An 18,997-nucleotide genomic window follows, 5' to 3' on the forward strand; every position below is an offset into this window, starting at 1 on the left:
CGGCTGCAAATCCATGACCACCTGCTGGCGGGGCCTGGGCGGTCTCTGTGCACGGGGGGTGGGGGTGAGGGTGGGGGTGGAATGGGGGGAGGGGCGCTGCGGCGCACACTGTCCTCTGGCAACTTGGGGTCCTCGCGCCACAGGGCGCAGAGGAGCTGATAGACGGGGTGAGGGAATCAAAACCATCGCTGCGGCTCTAGACCCTTTCCGAACTTCCCTCCCTTAACACCACAGCAACTGCTGCTCCGGCACCTTTTCACAGCTCAGGACAGCCTAGTGGCGGGAGACAGGCCTGGCCCGTGCACAGGGCTCGGGAAGGGCCCGTGGGACCCCCAGCCTGGCCAGCAGCACTCCCACGGGAGATGGTCTGTCATGGGCACCGCGCTCTTCCCTTTCCTGCCTCCCGGGGGCGCTGCTCCCTGGGCCCTGGCTTCTCAAGGGCATCCCTGCTGAAGCCCCTCTGCTGGGCTCCCTCTCCCGGTGGTCTGGCTACCTCGCCCCTCCCCCCCACACACACACACACTCTGCCCACACCCCCAGGGGTCAGCACCTGAGCCCCTGCGGCTGCAGGCTGCCCTGGAGCCAAGAGAGGGGACAGTGAGGGTGAGGCGTCCCACCCCCGGCCTGGAGGAGCCGGCCCGGGAATCGTGTACGGCCTCTCCGATTCCCAGGCCCGCTGCCCTCTCACCTAGTCCGTGTGGACATTTCTTCTTTGCTTTTGTCTTTTTAAATATATTTTGGTTGATTTCAGAGAGGGAGGGAGGGAGAGAGAGAAACATCAAGGAGCAGGAGGGATGAGAGAGAATCCTTGATGGGCTGCCTCCTGCATGCCCCCTACTGGGGATCGAGCCCGAAACCAAGGCATGTGCCCTGACTGGGAATCCAACCATGACCATGACCATGACATGTTCATGGGTTGATGCTCAACCCCTGAGCCACGCCGTCAGTAAAGAGCCATTCATCCGTTAACGCTGTCAGTGGGCTCCTGGGGTCGGCCGTGCGGACAGTGTTCCCTGCCTCGGGCGCTGCCCAGCTGATCTGCTTCCTGGGCCAGGGAAAGGGAGAAAGAGAGAGAACTGTCGTCTCTTTCCTCCCTCCTCCCACCGCTGGCCGTGCCCCAAGGGTCAGCGCATCCCCTACCCTCTTCCCACCCTCAGGAAACCAAACAGGCCATGCAGCAGGGGGCAGAGCGGTGGGCTGGGGCCAGCAGAGCAGCTGCCCTCGGTGTCATCTTGCTGTGGGGGTGGGGAGGAACCAGCCTGGTGAGGTCTCATCTGAGACCAGGGGGGTAACCTGAACCTCTCTGTCCTTCTAATTCCCTGAGGGAGAAGGTCCCGAGGGTCTGGGCCAGGTCAGGGTCAGCCCGGGAGCCGGGGGCCCGAGTCTGGCTGCCCAGGCTGCAGAGCAGAAGGAGCTGAGCTCTCCTGGGTGAACGCCAAGCGGCATCCCCGGAGGGGAGGACAGGAGCACAGCCCACAGCCAAGGCGGCAGCCGCCAGGCCCTGCCCCGCAGACAGGCGGGTATTGATCCCCGCACGCCCCGCCCTCTCTCCACTTCATGGCGCAGCTAATGGCCTGGAAGAAACTGGCCAGCTGTTCCTCAGCTGTGACATAACGAGCTCGGGGACGATCAATGCCCCTTCCGGCCTCTAATGAGGCCTGGGAGCGGGCTGGGGGGAGTGCGGCCTGTTCCTGAGGGCGCCGCTCCGCTCCGGTCCCCAGCTGCTGTCTGCTGGCAGCCACCTGGGCCCGGGCATCTGCGCCCGGGAGGAGGGGACAGGCCGGGGAGCGGCCCTGGGGAGTCTTCTGACGCAGGGCCTGGGCCCGTCTCCGGCAGCAGGAGAAGGGACTCGTAACCATGTCACGTGGGGGCAGACAGGCTGGTGGGGAGCACCCGACCTGCATGGGAAGCTCTGCACCCCCAGCTTGCTGCCACATCCTCTCTCTGCTTGGGCCTGTCACTCTGCACAGCGGCCGTCAGTCCCAACCCTCAGCTCCCGGCCCCCGAGGCCCCGCCGGGACCCTCCCACCACGGGTCCCAGGGGGCAGGGAAGGGGCTGGTAGCAAGTTTGGCTCCCAGCCCGGCCTCCCTCTGCTATTTTTACCCTCGGTCCAGGGAGGGGTGGATCGGATTCTCAATGTGCTCACTGCAGAGGAGGAAGTGAGGGTGGAGAGAGATGGAGAGGGGAAGGGGTACCCTGGGCAGAGACAGGGGGGCAGGGAGCAGCGGCCCAGGCCAGGAGGTTCTGAGACCCACCGAGTTCTGAGACCAGGCCAGGCGAGCAGATGAGAGACCAAAGGAGCGACGCCAACGAAGAGACAGAAAAAGCGAGAAATGGGGCCATCAGGGAGGAAAGAGGAGCTGGGACGCAAGGAGCAGGACCCGCCCGGGGCTGGGTGGGGTCAGGCGCCAGGTGCCCGATGATCAGATGCCCCCGGGGGTGGGGAGCTGAGGTGCTGGGCACAGTGTCCAGAGGCCTGGGTGGGGTTACAGGAGTCAGGGGAGGACGCTGGGTCGCAGGCACAGGGACCGGAGCTGTCTGGAGGGACGAGGAGGGGGTGTGGAGTCTAGAGATGGGGAGGCCCGGCAGGGACCCTCCGTTGGGATCAAGCCTCTGGGCTCTGCTTTCTGGGGAGAGGGTGCCGGCAGGGAGCTGGAAGCAGGAGCCAGGGCGATGCGGGGAGAAGCGGAGGTGACTGCTGGGGGCTCTGGAGGAAAAAGGCCGGAGGGAGGGGTCTAGGCTTTCTGCAGCCTCCAACCTAGGACAGCCCAGCCTGGGCCGGAGGGCACATTCTCCCTGCAGCCGGAGTCCGTTACCCGGCACACGGTCACACACAGCCAATCAGACGGAGCCCCTGGAAGGGGCCTTTCTGGGGCCCGTCCGACCCTGGTCATCCTTCCCGGTCCTAAGACTGGATTTCTTCCTGACTGTGGTTCCCAGAGGAATGGCCTGGTTCGCAGCGAGCAGAGGTGCCCACTGCTGTGTCTCTCCCCCCCCCATACCCTGCCCCGCGGGCCTGAAACTGTCAAGCTGTCAGCACCCTGGAGAGAGAAGCCACTCAAGGTGTTGCTGACTCAGACTCCAGAGCCAGAGCCGCGGGGGCCTGAGCGGGCGTCCTGGGCCTCGTCCCGCCCTCCTGGGAGCTGGGCCCCAGGTGCTCTGCTCACATCGGCGGACGCGGACGCAGCCTCTGGACTCCGAGCTCAGTGCTCACTCCGGGACGCCTGCCGGCCCATCTCCTCGCAGCCACCTCCTAGGAGGAGGAGGGGTTTCCTCTTGGGAGCCTTGGCCCTCCCAGCAGGGGTGGTGGGGGGTCAGAAGGGGGAAATTTGGGGCCCACAGGACAGCAAGTCCCCCAGGAGGGACAAAGCCTGTGGATTTGGAAGGGGACGCATCCCCCCCCACCTCCCGCAGGTGGCTCTTTGTAGCTCATTGGCCAACACTGCCCTCTTGTGGCTGCTGGTTGTGAGGGCCGCCTAGGGGCTCTGAAATGGAGCAGTTGGTTGGCTCCTCTTTCTCACCCAGGTCCTCACCATCCAGGGACCCGCCGCTGCGCAGGGCTGATGTACACCCTCCAGGGCTACCCTTCCGGGCCAGGCCATCCCGGAGACCGAGCTTCCATCCACCATTCTCCAGTCCGGTCCTCAGGTACATGGGCGAGAGCTGACCATCGCCCCGCTCTGCGGGGCCACTCACAAGCCATCTCTCCATCCCCAAGGAGCGCTGGGTCTGGGAGTCTGGCCCTTCCTGAGACATAGGAGCATGAGAGTTGAATGGGGGGGTGGGTTTCTGTTTTTAGGTGGGTCAGGAAGTCAGGGAGAGAGCTTTGGAGGACAGGACTGTCTGGGAGAGAGGCCACAGGGCCCAGATCCCTGTGCCAGGATGCGGGAGGGAGGGGGGTCAGGCTGCCCAAGGGCGCCGCGGGCTGGCCAGGCTGAGGACGGGACATTTTGAGGGGCCTGTCCCAGAGATGTAGAGCAGGGGTTTCCCCTAGAGTCAGAGACCAGGCGTGCTGCGAGGGCCGTGCAGGGAAAGCCAGCCCAGCTTGGCTCGTAGGCTGGAGCGGGGACGGGCGGGAGCTGGCGGCCCGTGCTGGAAGGAGACGCTGGGTGGTCCAGGGTGCCATGCGCCTGCGGATCAGGCTGGGCAGCTTCTTGGGACACCATGAATCCAGAGGGGGGAATTCCCAGACACTCCAATTACCACTCCACCCCTGGCCTCCTGCCCACAGGATGGACGTGCAGGTCACTCCCGGGGACCTGAGCTGGTGCTCCGGGAGCCCCACCCCCCGGAGGGCGCCGCCCGGGGAGCGTGAGCATCCTTTGGTCTCTGTGTTCTTCATCGCTGGCCTCCCCTCGCCTCCGAGGCCCTCCGACGGGCGCGTGTTCAGAGGCACCGTCTCCGGGGTGGCTCGTGTTTGCTCCCCTCGCTCTGGGCCTGGGGGACAGGAGCATCCCCAGCCTCGCGTTCACCCCCGCACTCTGCAGCCTGTGGGCTCAGAAAATGCTTACTGACGGACTCGCTAAAAGACAGGAGGCGGACACATCTGTGGCCTGCATGTCCCTGCTCAGAACACGGCACCGTGCGCCCTTGCAGCCTGGCTTACCAGCCAGTCTACCTCTCCGTTCTCGTGTCGGCCCTACACACAGAGAATTTCCCAGTCACCCTGGACAGCGCACGGTGCCCTGATGTTCCGTGAACCTGCCTGTCTGTCTGTCTCCACGTTTTTGCCAGGCCTGCTCCTTCCACCTGGGCCACTCTCCTTCAAAGTCCCGCTTACAACCCTGCCCTTCCTTTAAGACCTAGGACGCCTCCTTCATGAAGCCTCCCCAGATTTCCCGAGGGGGTGGGTCCGCTTTTTCCTTTGAATCTCCCGAGCACTTGGACTCTCCTTGGAAGATCATAACCCACCTCGTCTCTCTTCTAGGTTATACGCACCAGAAGGGCAAGATTTGCCTTTGTTTCATCTACGTATCCCGCCCCCTTACCCCCGGTGCAGAGCTTTGCATATGGTAGGTGCTCCATACACATATCTGGGATGGAGTGGCGTGGGGCCTGCCGTTGGGGCTGCTGGGAGCTGAGGAAGGTGGGAAGGGGGTGCCCCGAGGAGTGTGCTCGGAACGGGGAGGGAAGTCACGTTCAGGGAGGTGAGCAGGGAGTCTGGGCAGGAGGAGGAGCCCTTTGCTGAAGAGAAGAGGCAGCTGGGAGGGCCTTGGGGATGTGGGGGTTAAGGAAGGGCACCAGGTGTTGGGGGACTACAGGTCGGCTTCAGTGTCAGGTAGGATGGACCCCAACTGCCTGCACCCTTCGTGACAGGCAAAAAAATGGGTCGGGATCCGGAAGCGTGGATCCTGGTCACATCTGCCCCCCCCCTCCAGCTGTGTAGCCTTGGGCCAGTTACCCCCCCCCCCCTTCTGGGCCTCTGACCTCCTATGACCCTTGCAGCTCTGCTCTTCTGACTCCGTTTTGAGGTTCAGACGTAGAGGGGTAAAGCTCACTGGGGAGTTGACCCCCCCGCCCCAGGCCTGAGCACCCGGAATGACCCCACCTAGGTCCTGGAGGCGACAGAGTTCAAGGCCACGATGAGGCACGTGGCTGAGTCCGCTGCGTCTTGGCTCAGAGGATGTGGAGGGGGCTGGCAGCGGGAGACAGCACCTCTAACTCAGAGCAAGTTAAGCGCCCAGTTCTCAGGCTCCAGGGAAGGGTTTCTGGGGACCCCCTTTCTTTTGCCGTCTCTTGTCCTCTTCCTTTGTCCCACTCCCAGACTCAGTAACTATAGACCCGGGACTTGATCCCCGCTGGTCAACTGTGTGTCTCTGAGAAAGTCACTTAACCTCTCTGAGCCTCAGCTGTGAATGGAGTTACTGAAATGAACTCCGAAGGCCCTTATAAAACTACTCATGTGAACGTGCCCAGTCCCAGGCCTGCGGCTAGATCTCCCTGCTGCGTGGGGAGGGAGACGGTTGGGACAGACCGCCTGGCAGGCCGCAGGACACGTGGCTCCTGGTGCCCTGGAGGTGGGGTGGGCATCAGAAGGGCAGGCCGATGGGGGGGAGGTTGGATGGGCAGATGGGCAGAGGGCATTGTCCCAGCAGCCCCTGCCCGCCAGGGAGGAGGGTCCACTCCGCTGCAGGCCTCTCTCCTCTGTAGTTCTCCAGGACCCAGGAGCTCTCTGGGAATTTTTCTTTGGGGTCCAGCCTTGAGCCCCCGCGGATGGATGGGGGCGGGCGGGCAGGCTGGGGCAGGCTCCCTGGTCTCACAGCGGCCTGGCCTGCACACGCACTGTGGGTGTTCCTGCCACTCTGTGGAGCCCGGTTCATCTGAGGCCCCCAGTTTCTAATCTGGTTGGGAAGCGTTTATTTTTGGGTCCCTGTAACCTAGCAATGGGCTCACATGACCAGTGGCAGCTGCAGGCTGAATATACCGTTGGATCTTGGCTCCTGGCAGGGGGTGTCGGCCAGACTGTGGGGGAATAACGGGAAAGAAAAGGCTCTCACCTCTGCTTTCCTCATCTCCCCCTCATCCTCAGCCCGGCCCCCAGATGGCGGGCGGCGGGGTGGGGCCGGGGCAGCTGGGAGCTGAGCTGCAGGGGGCGGTCCCAGCTGGGAGCCTGCTCTCAGCGGGCCGGGGAGGGCTGGGTGTCCGTGGGGATGGAGTGGGTGCAGGGAGGAGCCGACGTGGGCATCCTGGGGGGAGGCCGGGCTGGCGAGGAGGCGTTTGAACAGACAGTCTGGGCCGTGGAATCTCAGGGACACCCTGGTCGGGGCCGGGATCCCAGCATTCGCTCCTCCCCTCTGCCCCCTGAGAAATGGTTGATATTAAATTGTTAATGTTCCTGGGAGAGAGGACACCTCAGGCGGCTCCATGTGAACGGATGTGTCAGCCTCCTTCCTGGAAGCAGGCTCGGACCGAGGCCGAGAGAGCGGAGGCGGGCGTGGGGGCCACCAACTCGTGAGGGCTGGAGGGTGGGGCTCTGGGCACATGAAGGGCACTCGATGGATATTTCCTGAGCAAATGGACGCTGAAGGATGAACTTGGTCCACTTCAGGGTCTCATCTGAGGGGACCGGGAAGGGTGGGGTGCGGGGGGCGGGGTGGACGTAGCCCTGCCAGGAGGTGCTGGTGGGCAGGGGCGGGCAGGGCTGGCCAGGAGGAAGTCTGGGTGGAGAGAGCAGACCTCAGCCGAGGGCTGCCACCGCCCTGGCCTGTGACGGGCGCCCACTCCCGGGCCAGCATGCGGCCCGGGCCATGGGTCTCTGGGTGGTTCTCCGTCTTAGTCCTTCCCCCTCCTCCCTGTTCAGGGCTCGGAAAGGACCGGCGGGATGTAATGTCAATAGCTCCCCAGGCTGAGGTCATTGAATGAGATACAGTAGGAGGGCCTCCCCAGATTGGGCCTTCAATAACACGTGTCGCCATCATTATTGTTAGCGTCATCGTGATCATCCTCATCCTCATCCTCATCCTGATCGTCATCAGCTGCCTCCTGGCCAGGATGGGCAGTGTTTCCTCCCCCCACCCCCACTCTTGAGCCCCCGAGAGGACCCTCTAGGTGGCCTCCTGGAGCCGCCTTCCCGAAGGCTCGCTGGGCGGGGCCTCAGGACCTGGCTTTGGCTGGCCAGATTGCCTGTCCCCGCCCCCCAAGGCCACCTTTGTATCGCAGGCTCCGCATCCCTATTAGAGGAGCTGGAGAGCGAAGACCTCTGCCCATTTTACAGACAGAAAAACTAAGGCACAGAGGGCCACCCACCGATAGAGGAGAGCGCAATCAGAACCCAGGTGTTTTTGTTTGTTGGTTTACTTTTTAAAAACATTTTTATTGATTTCAGAGAAGAAGGGAGAGTGATGAGAGAGAATCATTGATCAGCTGCCCCCTACTGGGGATCAAGCCCACAACCCGGGCATGTGCCCTGTCCAGAATTGAACCATGACCTCCAGGTTCACAGGTCAACACTCAACCACTGAGCCACGCCGGCCGGGTCAGAAGCAAGACGTTCTGACCGGCCCAGTGCTCTTCCTCTAACCCTGTTCCGACGAGCCTGAGCCCACGCTGGTTCTGTTGGACCCTTGGGAGGGGCCCTGCCAGTCCGGCTGGGCCCTGGGGCGGGCGGTGCTGACCGGTGACAGGCTTCCCGTGACCCAGAGGGTTTGATTGGCCCCGAGATGATCTAGCCAACACGACAGCCCGGGTTTGACCAGAGTCTCTCTGCAGTCTGCCGGGTGCAACCGGACATTTCGATGGGGTTTCCCCGCACCCAGGCGTCTCCGGTTCTGGTGGAGGCTGTGCCCTGGACGGCAGCGGCCACCTCAGGGCTTCAGCCGGAGCCTCACGCCAGGCCCCCCGAGAGGTCTGGGGCGCGGGGGAAGGAGCAAATGCTTTGGCTTCAAACAGACCTGGGTTCAAATCCTGGCTCTGGCATCTACCCGCTGTGTGATGCTGGGAGGGGGGGGGCGGTGAGTCTCGTAACCTCAGGCACCTGAGTCGTCATCTGGAAAACAAGGCGAGAAACGGCCGCCTCATGGAACCGCGTGATCATGGAACCGCGTGATCATGGAACCGCGTGATCATGGAACCGCGTGATCACTGGGCGGACCGCAGGGCAAGGGCCTGGCGCTCTAAGGGGTCCAGGAAGGGCGGCCGGGCGGCTGGGCAAGAAGAGATCCCGGGTCCAGTTGGGCCGGTCAGCAGCTGCTTTGCTGTTGGCCGGGAGCCTGGGCCACCGCCTGCCCCCGCCACCCCCCGCAGTGAGCGCCCTGAGGGTCCGTTGTTCTCTGGCTCCTCGGGTTGGTCCGAGAAGTGATGCCGACTCCCCGCCTTTTCTGTTGGAGACAGAGGCGGCTCCGGATGGCGCTCTGAGGGCAGGGGGCTCCGGAGTGGGCATCGGGCCCGAACGCCCGTCTCCGCTCACGGCTCGGCCCTGTGTGGCTCTGGGCCGTCCCCTCACCGCTCTGGGCCCCAGAGACACGGCCGCCGTGGCCGGAGGGTGTCGGGCCTGTACTAGGGGCGCTGACCCTTCTCTTCACAGCTGGGGGAGCCACACCCCTTCCTCTCGCCTCCAGAGGCTCCTCCCTGGGCCTGGGACCCTCCAGGCCTACAGACCTGGACCCATGGGAGCCTCCTGCGAGCCTGACTCCGCCCTCAGGGAGCGGCCCCCCGGAATGGCAGATCCCCCCTCCATCCGCTCTCACAGCCCCGCACGAAGTAAGCGTACATCCCTAGAAGGCGATGGTAACACGCTGGTGAGGGGCAAGCGCCGAGCGAGGACCAGGCCTTGACGCCCCCCCCCCCCCCAAGCTGCCCGCCACGCAGACCCCTGCCCGCTCCACCTGTTCCGCAGCTTCCGAAGGAGCCAGCCCGGGCCGCCCCTGGAGCCTGGGCCCTGCCAGGCCCGAGCCGGGCCCTGCGCCCTGCGCCCTGCGCCCGCACTGACCGGCTGGCTCACTCAGAACCACGCCAGCCCCGGGCTGCCAGGCGCCTGGGGAGCACCCTCCTGCGTCCCCTTGAGCAGGCAGGAACCGCGGCCAGCAGTGGGAAATGACTTGCCCAAGGTCACCGCGCCGGTCAGTGCCGGCGCCGGGCCTTCCGCGTGGCTTTTCGGAGGCCAAGTCCTCTCTCCACCTCGCCTGGCTGGCCAGGGCGGTCTCCCCTGCCTCCCACCACGCGCCCCCCTGGGCTTTGGAGGGGCCACCCCAGCAGCCCGAGAGAGGCGGGCAGGGCAGGGCCTGCTCCTGGGTGCCCTGCCCGGGGGCACTGGCGCCTGAGTGGCTCTGAGGGGCTGGGCGGGAAGTGGGAGGCCATTAGGACCCAGAAGCTCTGGGAGCATCCTCCCTGCCGCTGCCTCTCACGCTCACTGCAGTGGCTCGGGCAGCAGCAGCCTTGGAGCAGCAGCCGGAGGAGCTATCACATGGGACCTGGGGCTGCTGGGCAGAGGTAGGAGTTGCCGACTAGGCCAGGAGCAGGGGCCGCCGGGCCTGGGGCTGGGTGCCGAGGGGTCCTACGGGAGGGTGGCTCTGTGTCCCGGGGACCAGCCCACCCTACCTTATGCCGGGGATGGCTCCCAGGTATCCCGAAGGCAGTATTGGGGTGTGGGCATCTCCGAAGCCTGGCGATGGGGCTGACCTCCTGCCAACAGGGGTGCCCACATTCCGCAGGCAGAGAGGGCTCCCCATCTATCTCCTCCCGTGTCAGAGAGACGGGTCCCCACGTCCCAGGGATGGGTCCCTCGGCATCCAGGCCGATGGGCAACTCTGCATCCTGGGTGTGGGCAGCTCTGCCAGGGAGAGGGGCTGCAGGTCCCCAGGAACCCCCGTGGCCCAGGCGGGCGTGCTCCGTCTGAAGGCCGGCCGGGCTCGGTGCCGGGGAGGGCAGCTCCGGGTCTGGAGCCAGGTGCATGGGGAGCCCACGGTGCCCTGTGGCCTCGGGCTGGCACTGCTGGGCATCCTGCACCCTGAGATGAGGATGTTTGTGACTTGGCCATGTCCTTGCTCGAGGCCCAGACCTCGGGCCCTGGGGTGGCAAAGCCTTCAGGTCCCAAGGTGAGGGCGGGGGCGGGCAGGGAGCGGTGGATGAGGGCGTCTGAGAGGCAGAAGGATGGGAGCTGGGAGGGGATGGAGGCCGGCTTGCCTCCCACACCGGTGCCCCAAGCCCTCTGCTCCCGTCCGCAAGGGAGTGCCGGGCAGGTCCATGGCTCCATCTGTCAGGAGGGGGGCTCCTGGGGCTTCGGAGTCAGTGTGGAGACCCTGGCGAGGCCGAGGGCGCTGTGGCAGAGAGAGATGCCCACAGCTTTCTTGTCTAGGGCTCCATTATGTCTGCACAGCGCCCACCCCCTGCCCCCGTCTCCACGTGGCAACCCTGTCTGCTTCCCTCCGTCCGGGACCCAGGGGGGCCCTGCTGGCAGACCCGACGCCCCTCGGCCCCGGGGGGGCCTCTGCCCTCCGGCTCCCAGGGCCTCGGAGCCACGGCTCCTGGGCCCTCTCCCGGGTGGAAGGGCTGGGGAGCCATGGCCTGGGGAGGAAGGGCGAGGATGCCCCCTATCTTTCCTTCTGCATTTTCCCTGGGAGACTGTCTCGTGAGAGAAGCTGATGCCTCCACGTCGGGGCTCTCTCTCCCCCTTCTCTGCAGCCTCGGAATCTCTGTGGCCATTTTAGCTGTGAGATGGGCTTTGGAGGCCCCGGGGCCGGGCGCATCTCCAGGCAGTTGTCCAAAGCCGGGGCTGCCTTGCGTCCAGGAGCCCAGGGCAGCCTTTCCAGGAGAGGCTCCTGGCTTCCACACAGCGGCTGAGCCTCCTTGGAGGAGGTGCTGGCGGCAGGGATTCAAATGCTCGACTTGAGTTTGATCCCATTCACAAGATTGTCCGGAGCCCCCGGTGCCTGCACGGTGTGCTAGACGTGGAAGGGGGGCAAGGTTGGTGGTGCTGCCCCGAACCAAGGGTGGAGTTGGCTGTCACCATGCAGGGGGATTGGGGCCCATCTGGTCCTCTTTCCTGCAGTCAGAGAAATGGTGGTGGTAGGGGGTGTTTTTAAAAAATTTTTTAATCCTCACCTGAGGTTATGTTTTTATTGATGTTAGAGAGAGAAAGGGAGAGGGAGGGAGATGGAGACACATGGATGTGAGAGAGAAACATTGATCAGTTGCCTCCCGTACATGCCCCGAACCAGAGACCTGGGTACATGCCCTGACCTGGAATCGAACCTGCAGCCCTCCAATGTACGGGACATACTCCCACCAACCGAGCCACCGGCCAGGGCCCAAATGGTGGTGTTTTAACACTGAGCAACCACCAGGCCCTCGGTGGCCCAGGAGCTCACAGAGTCATTGAAAGTTATCACATAGAGCAGTGGTCGGCAAACTGCGGCTCGCGAGCCACACTCGGCTCTTTGGCCCCTTGAGTGAGGCTCTTCCACAAAATACCACGTGCGGGCGCGCACGTACAGTGCGATGGAAACTTCGTGGCCCATGCGCAGAAGTCGGTTTCCGGCTCTCAAAAGAAATTTCAATCGATGTGCTGTTGATATTTGGCTCTGCTGACTAATGAGTTTGCCGACCACTGACACAGGGAAACCTTGGAGATGGGCTAGTCCAGTCCTCGCTTTTCACAGACGAGGAAACCGGGACCCGGGCCACTTGTGACGTGTCCACAGAAAGCCCCTCCGCCTGGCATGCGCGCCGTCCGCCTCTCAGTTGCATACCTCAGCACACTAGACGGGGCGATCTGGGCTGCAGGAATGGTATCTGGGGGTGAAAACAATGAAACTTACGTCGGGCACCTATTCCAATTGTCTGCAAACTCAGCGTGGCTCAGGAGCACAGGGAGCAGAGCTGAGCTGCCATTTGATCAGGAGGCAGGAGAGACGCGGGGACCCCAGACGCCCTCTCCCAGTTTCTTCTCTGCTTCATGCTCACCGACCTTCACGATCTAGGTCATCTCCCCACTCTCGCACCTACCCCCTTACCCAGATGCCTGTCCCCCCCGCTCCCCCCCCCCCCGTTCTGTGATGTGGTAACAGTCCCGGAACAAGAGGGCTTTGGGCCTGGGGTCCTCTGGTGGTCACCTCCAGTGACCAGAGATCTGGGGCCCCGGGGGTTGGGAGGTTCGGGACAGCTCCCCTCCCACCTGCAGGGACACTGTGGCCTCGGGAAGTGATGGAGTGGGTGCGGGGGGACAGCTTCCTAGTGACTTCTGCCCTTCCAGCTTTGGGGGTAGTGGAAGCTCAAAGAGCTAAACTCCAAGCTTCCTTTTTTTTTTTAATGTATTGATTTTAGACAGAGAATAAGAGAGGGAGGGGAGAGAGAGAGAGAGAGAGAGAGAGAGAGAGAGGGAGAGGTTTGTTGCTCCACGATTTCTGCATTCTCTGGTTGACTCTTGCATGTGCCCTGAGTGGAGATCAAACCTGCAGCCTTGGCGTAGTGGGACGATGCTCCAACCAGCTGAGCTCCCCGGCCAGGGCCTGCCCGTTCCCTCTTACCCCTCCCCCCGAAAGGATCAGCCCTTGGTCTCGGGGACGGTGTGTTAGAGCCGCCCGTCCGCTTTCAGGGATCTCCTTCCAGCGTAGCCCCAGCGCAGGGAGAGACGTTTTTAGAGCCGGTTCACACTCGACAGCTCCTCCCTGCACGCCGAGACGCTCCGGCCGCTGTGGAGGCACCACTGAACGCGGCGTGGCAGCCGACCTTGCCACGTACTCGCCGTGTGACCTTCGGTAAGTCGCCCTCTCCAGGCCTCAATGTCATTGGCTGCAAAACGGAAGTCAGGGTGCTACCTCCCGGACGGGGCTGCCTGCGGGTCACTCTGCAGAGTGCTCAGCACAGGGCCTGGCCGGCGGAAGGCCTCTTAGCAGGTCCCTGCTCGTCACTGGTCTTCCTATTACGGAACCTCAGGGTGCTCCGACACGGCTGTGAGGTCGGCATTGTTCCCTTCGTTTACAGATGCCTTGATGAGGAAGCTGAAGTTCGGCAGCGTCACTGCGTTGGTAATTCCCAGGCCTCGTGTTCTCTCTGCCCCCACCTGCACCTGCCGCCGTGAGGAGACGAGAAACCGGGAAACGTACATGAACAGCCTTACGCCCGGGGCGCTGTCCCGGAGCTCAGCGGGACCCTGGGCCAGGGGAGCGGAGTTAGCCTCTCTGGATAAGGCGTCCCTGCCAGGGGAGAAGGGCGTGGACCACGGAGGAAAGGAAGTGGTGAAGAAGGAGCCGGAGACCAGTCGGCAGGAGGAGTGTTGAGTGGGCGAGGCTCCCCCATCCCTCACGTCTGTCTCCTCCAAGGTCATGGTCACCACGGCAGACCCTGAGCTACCTCCTGGCGGAGAGATGATGAGCTCCTGAGCCCGTTACTGGCCGGGGGCTCCGTCCAGCCGCCCCGCCTCCCTCCAAGGCTGGCCCCCAGAGCGTGTCTGAGAGACTCCCGCAGGAGGTGCCCGCTCCCGCCACCCCCACACCCCGCGCTGGGAAGCCTGGGCCTGGGCTCGCCATCCCAGGGTCACTGGACTAGGATGGGGGATGGGCCTGTGACAGGAGGTGCCCTGGGCGTCCTCTTCCGGCCCCATGGAGTCCTCACCCATCCCCCAGTCCTCAGGGAACTCTTCCGCTCTGGGGAGGGCTCCCCAAACCCCGGGTCCCTCGACGGCCAGCGGGGCCCCGGAGGTGGGGCTGCGGGACGTGGCCTCGGAGTCCGTGGCCCTCTTCTTCATGCTCCTGCTGGACTTGACCGCCGTGGCCGGCAATGCCGCGGTGATGGCCGTCATCGCCAAGACCCCCGCCCTCCGGAAATTCGTCTTCGTCTTCCACCTCTGCCTGGTGGACCTGCTGGCCGCCCTGACCCTCATGCCCCTGGCCATGCTCTCCAGCTCCGCCCTCTTTGACCACGACCTCTTCGGGGAGGTCGCCTGCCGCCTCTACGTGTTCCTGAGCGTGTGCTTCGTCAGCCTGGCCATCCTGTCCGTGTCGGCCATCAACGTGGAGCGCTACTACTACGTGGTCCACCCCATGCGCTACGAGGTGCGCATGACGCTGGGGCTGGTGGCCTCCGTGCTGGTGGGGGTGTGGGTGAAGGCCTTGGCCATGGCCGCCGTGCCGGTGCTGGGGCGGGTCTCCCGGGAGGAGGGCGTGCCCAGCATCCCCCCAGGCTGCTCCCTCCAGTGGAGCCGCAGTGCCTACTGCCAGCTGTTCGTGGTGGTCTTCGCCGTCCTCTACTTCCTGCTGCCCCTGCTGCTCATCCTGGTGGTCTACTGCAGCATGTTCCGGGTGGCCCGCGTGGCCGCCATGCAGCGCGGGCCGCTGCCCACGTGGATGGAGACGCCCCGGCAGCGCTCGGAGTCGCTCAGCAGCCGCTCCACCATGGTCACCAGCTCGGGGGCCCACCAGACCACCCCGCACCGGACGTTCGGCGGCGGGAAGGCGGCCGTGGTCCTCCTGGCCGTCGGGGGGCAGTTCCTGCTCTGCTGGCTGCCCTACTTCTCTTTCCACCTCTACGCGGCCCTGGGCGCCCAGCCCACGTCCACGCGGCAGGTGGAGAACGTGGTGACGTGGATCGGCTACTTCTGCTTCACGTCCAACCCCTTCTTCTACGGGTGCCTCAACCGGCAGATCCGGGGGGAGCTCAGCAAGCAGTTCGTCTGCTTCTTCAAGCAGGCCCCCGAGCAGGAGCTGCGGCTGCCCAGCCGGGAGGGCTCCATCGAGGAGAACTTCCTGCAGTTCCTGCAGGGGACCGGCTGCTCCACGGAGTCCTGGGCGGCCCGGCCCCTCCCCAGCCCCAAGCAGGAGCCCGCCGCCGTGGACTTCCGGATCCCAGGCCAGATCGCCGAGGAGACCTCCGAGTTCCTGGAGCAGCAACTCACCAGCGACATCATCATGTCAGACAGCTACCTCCGTCCGGCCCCCTCGCCTCGGCCTGAATCGTGATGGGCGGCTGGACTCGCGGAGGGAGGGGGGCCGGGCCGGTCAGGACCGCGAGGAGCGCCGCGTGGCTCACCTTTCCCAGCCAGCGGGGCGGCGGGGCCTCTGCACGCGGCCCCTGCTTAGTGTTTTCTGGGCCGGGAACAGAGCCGACAGGATGGACACGTGGCGATCGCCGTGGACATGGCTGTGATCCTTGACTACTGGGGGAGGGGACCTGGTGAGATGGTGACGGGAGTCAAGGGTCTCGAAGGTGAGAAGATGGATGTCTTTCCACTAGTGAACGTTCCCCGCCGGGAAGCGGGGACGCTCGTGAGGGTAGGAGCTGGAGGAGGCAGGGCGGCAGGCCGGGATTGGAGTCGTCCTGGGGACCCTTCAGGATATTTCGATTTTTCAGGGTAATTTGTCCAGGGCAGTAACTGCCTCCAAGCAAGGTAAGAAAATGACCCACGTGGTCTCCTCTCCTGGCCAGGTTTAAAAAGAACTATTCCAGCCACGTGTTTCGATGTGAGTACATAGACCAGGGGTCCTCAAACTTTTTAAACAGGGGGCCAGTTCACTGTCCCTCAGACCGTTGGAGGGCCGGACTATAGTTTAAAAAAAAACTATGAACAAATTCCTATGCACACTGCACATACCTTATTTTGAAGTAAAAAAACAAAACGGCAAAAACACCCGCATGTGGCCCGCGGGCCGTAGTTTGAGGACGCCTGACATAGACCTTTCCTAGGCTTAGGCCTGCGGTTTCCTTAAAGGGAGAGGGCCAGCGGGGCATGATCCTCTCCCGAGTTCGGCCAGAAGCAAAGGGAAACAGCAGTCAGGGAGCGGCTCCCTCCTGCCCTCTGTTCTGGGAACAGCCCTTCTGTTCCATGGCTCTGTCTCTCTCCCGCACATGGGGCATCAAGCTGGGGGTCCCTCTCCGCAGAGGCAAGAATAGGACAGGAAGGCTCTTCCTCCTTGTCTTTTAGGACAAAGAAGTGGAAAGGTTGGGGGTTGGATGGCTGTAGGAGTTGAATTGTTAAGGTGGTGGGGTACAGAGAAGCTAGGTGATCGCCGTTACCAATAACACCATGAATCTTTTCTTTCCCCCCCCTAGGACTGGCCTCCCTGACCTCTCTCCTCACGGCCGTGACCCACCTCCAGCCCCTGGACCATCGGGTACAGAGACTAAGGTTGGGAATGGGTTGGTCGGGTGGGGTTCCCATGGTCCATTTAAATGCCTCCCTGCTCCCATTCATCGCTCTCAAAATTAGCTTCAGTGACAAAGACTTACATCTCTCTCCTATCGGCAGCCCTGGGTTGGAGAGAGGGCACAGGAGCGGGGCTCAGCTGCGCACTGGTTGATACTGTAGGAACTGTGTTGGCTGGCATCGGTGGTGGTCTTCTCACGGGAGGGGGGATCATTGCAGATTGGACAGGACATCCACCTGGGACTACTTGTCCACCCACTCCCCTCAGCTGAATCAGGTGACAGTACAGGGTTGAGGCAGGGCCAAGGCGGTGGTGTGGTCTGTATTTGAACCAATTCCTGGCTCACTGAGCACCCAAGGGGAAGACGGCCCGGTGGGAGTGGGATAGTTTCCCCTTTGAACAGCCAATAAATACTTTTTGTTACAAAAGTTATACTGATATCAACATTGACGCCTCCAGTTCAATGCAGTGCATCATAGTTGAATACCCACACACAGGATGTGACGTCACTGTCTTCAAGGAGTTCAGAGTCTAATCTGACCAAGTCCCTTGTATTTTTCACAGACCGTTTACATCTGGTAAAGCCTTAGAGAGTTCTGTGAAAAAAATAACCTGGAGAATATAGGAACATGGTTCTAACTTCTGAGAGTTCAGTCCGTGGCCGCAAGATACTTACCACGGAGGTTTCCTGCCGATTATGGAAAGTGTGTGGGTTGTAAACGAAAACTTAGTTGAGGGAAAAAAAATAATTTATTAAATGAAAATGGGCCAACAGCTTTCCCCCTTTAGATCTAGGGAAATGTCCAGGTTTTTGTATTCCTCATCCAGCGCTTATTACATTGAAGGAGTCCCTTAGCTACTACATACACCCAGGAGTCTTTTGTGACTGCAAAACATATTCTCCTCTCTCTTCCCTTTTAAGATAAACTCCTAACGGTGGACTCGCCTTCCTAGGTGAGGGAAAACCTCTTTCAACATCACTGATCTGCGAGTAGGCCCTAACTCTGCCAGCAGGTGGCAGTGTGAGCCAGTGGAAATAGGAAAGGTGCCTCTGTGTGTGGGTGGGGGGCGGGGTGCAGGGCGGAGGAGGGGGGCATTAAACATTGTCTGGGAGCCATTTTGTTAATTTCTTTTGCCTTTTTTCTTTGACTTTGCCCAGCAACCCTTCCTCCCCATACATCAAAGGAGAAAATTTTAAGTGCAAGGATAACTCTAATTCAGGCTGAAATTTCCTGACACCTGTGATCTCAACTGGCGTTTATTACAGACTTTGACATACGCTGGTTCGTTTGCCTTTTATTCCCCCCCTTCACCCCCCTCCCCCAAGTGAATCATGAAGGAAATAAACATTCCTCTTCTCTTATGCTAAGAACTTTCCCAACAGTTTCTGCCATGACCACCTTCCAGGAGTTTTCTAGTCGGCTGGTCAAGTTCGATAGGTAATCCTTAGCTGTGAAAGTTGTTCCTGGAAACATTTGGGCCCCTAATCCCCTGAGGAACCAGCAGGCTGAGACAAGCGTCCTGTCTGGCTTTTTCCTGCACCCTGATGGTGTTGGGGTAACTCTCAATCCTAGAGGAAGACCTTCTGGTGTCAGGTCTCCCCAGGGAACACCTTACAGCGGCGTGATAGAAAAAGGGGCGAATTTGGGAGTCACACAGACCTACTTACTCACGGTGTGAACTTGGGAAAGATGCTTCACTGCTCTGAGCCTATTTCCTCATCTGCGAAAGTGGGGATAACATTACCTACCTCGCAGGGTTGTTGTGAGGATTAAAGGAGATGACGTGTGGAAGCACCTAGCCATACCTGGCAAGTAGGTGCTCAATAAATACTGGGTTTTCTTCCCTTTCCTCTTGCCCTTTCCCTCCCCATTAGTATTGATTATGGGAAAACATGTCCCTTTTATTCTAACAGTCATTAGGGAATGAATAGGAGTCTTGTCAAACTTCGAAAAAAGCTGGTATGAAGTTACGGGGGTGGAGGCTGTTGAAGGTGGCTCTCATGGAACCTTTCTTAGGGTATATTAGGGAAATAATTTTTAATCACAGGGAAAAGTTTTTGGGGCTACAAGAGTTCCCCTCCCTAGACTGTTTGGTGGAGAGTTCGTGTGGGGCTATTGGGAGAAAAGGTAATGTAGGGTCACCTTCACGGTAGCACCCAGGATTATGAGTGGAGAGGCTATCAGTCTGGGACTTTCATAGGGGACTTATTACTTTCCAAGTGCTGCTAGCACTGAAAGGCCAGTTTCACCAGAACTTCCCTTTTTGTGTGGCACCGCAACAGGAAACTTTAGGAGATTCACAGGGTGCACTGGTTTGTTTCGGGGTGTGGGGCTGAGGCTGGCGAGTCCTGGTAGAAGTCCTGAGGCCCTTGGGCAGAATGAGCTGCTGAGCGCGAACGGGCTTGTCCTGGGAAAGG

General features: G+C 61.8%; 1 protein-coding gene across 1 annotated transcript; it reads left to right on the forward strand.

Moving 5' to 3' along the window:
• The first annotated feature begins 13,946 nt into the window (after positions 1 to 13,946).
• GPR61 (G protein-coupled receptor 61) lies at positions 13,947 to 15,393 on the forward strand. Its single transcript, XM_008147120.3, has one exon. It carries the CDS (start codon positions 14,038 to 14,040, stop codon positions 15,391 to 15,393), a length of 1,356 nt encoding a protein of 451 aa, XP_008145342.2. The 5' UTR covers positions 13,947 to 14,037.
• The last annotated feature ends 3,604 nt before the right edge of the window (positions 15,394 to 18,997 follow it).

Source organism: Eptesicus fuscus, chromosome 22 (assembly GCF_027574615.1).
Source record: "Eptesicus fuscus isolate TK198812 chromosome 22, DD_ASM_mEF_20220401, whole genome shotgun sequence".
NCBI lineage: Eukaryota > Metazoa > Chordata > Mammalia > Chiroptera > Vespertilionidae > Eptesicus > Eptesicus fuscus.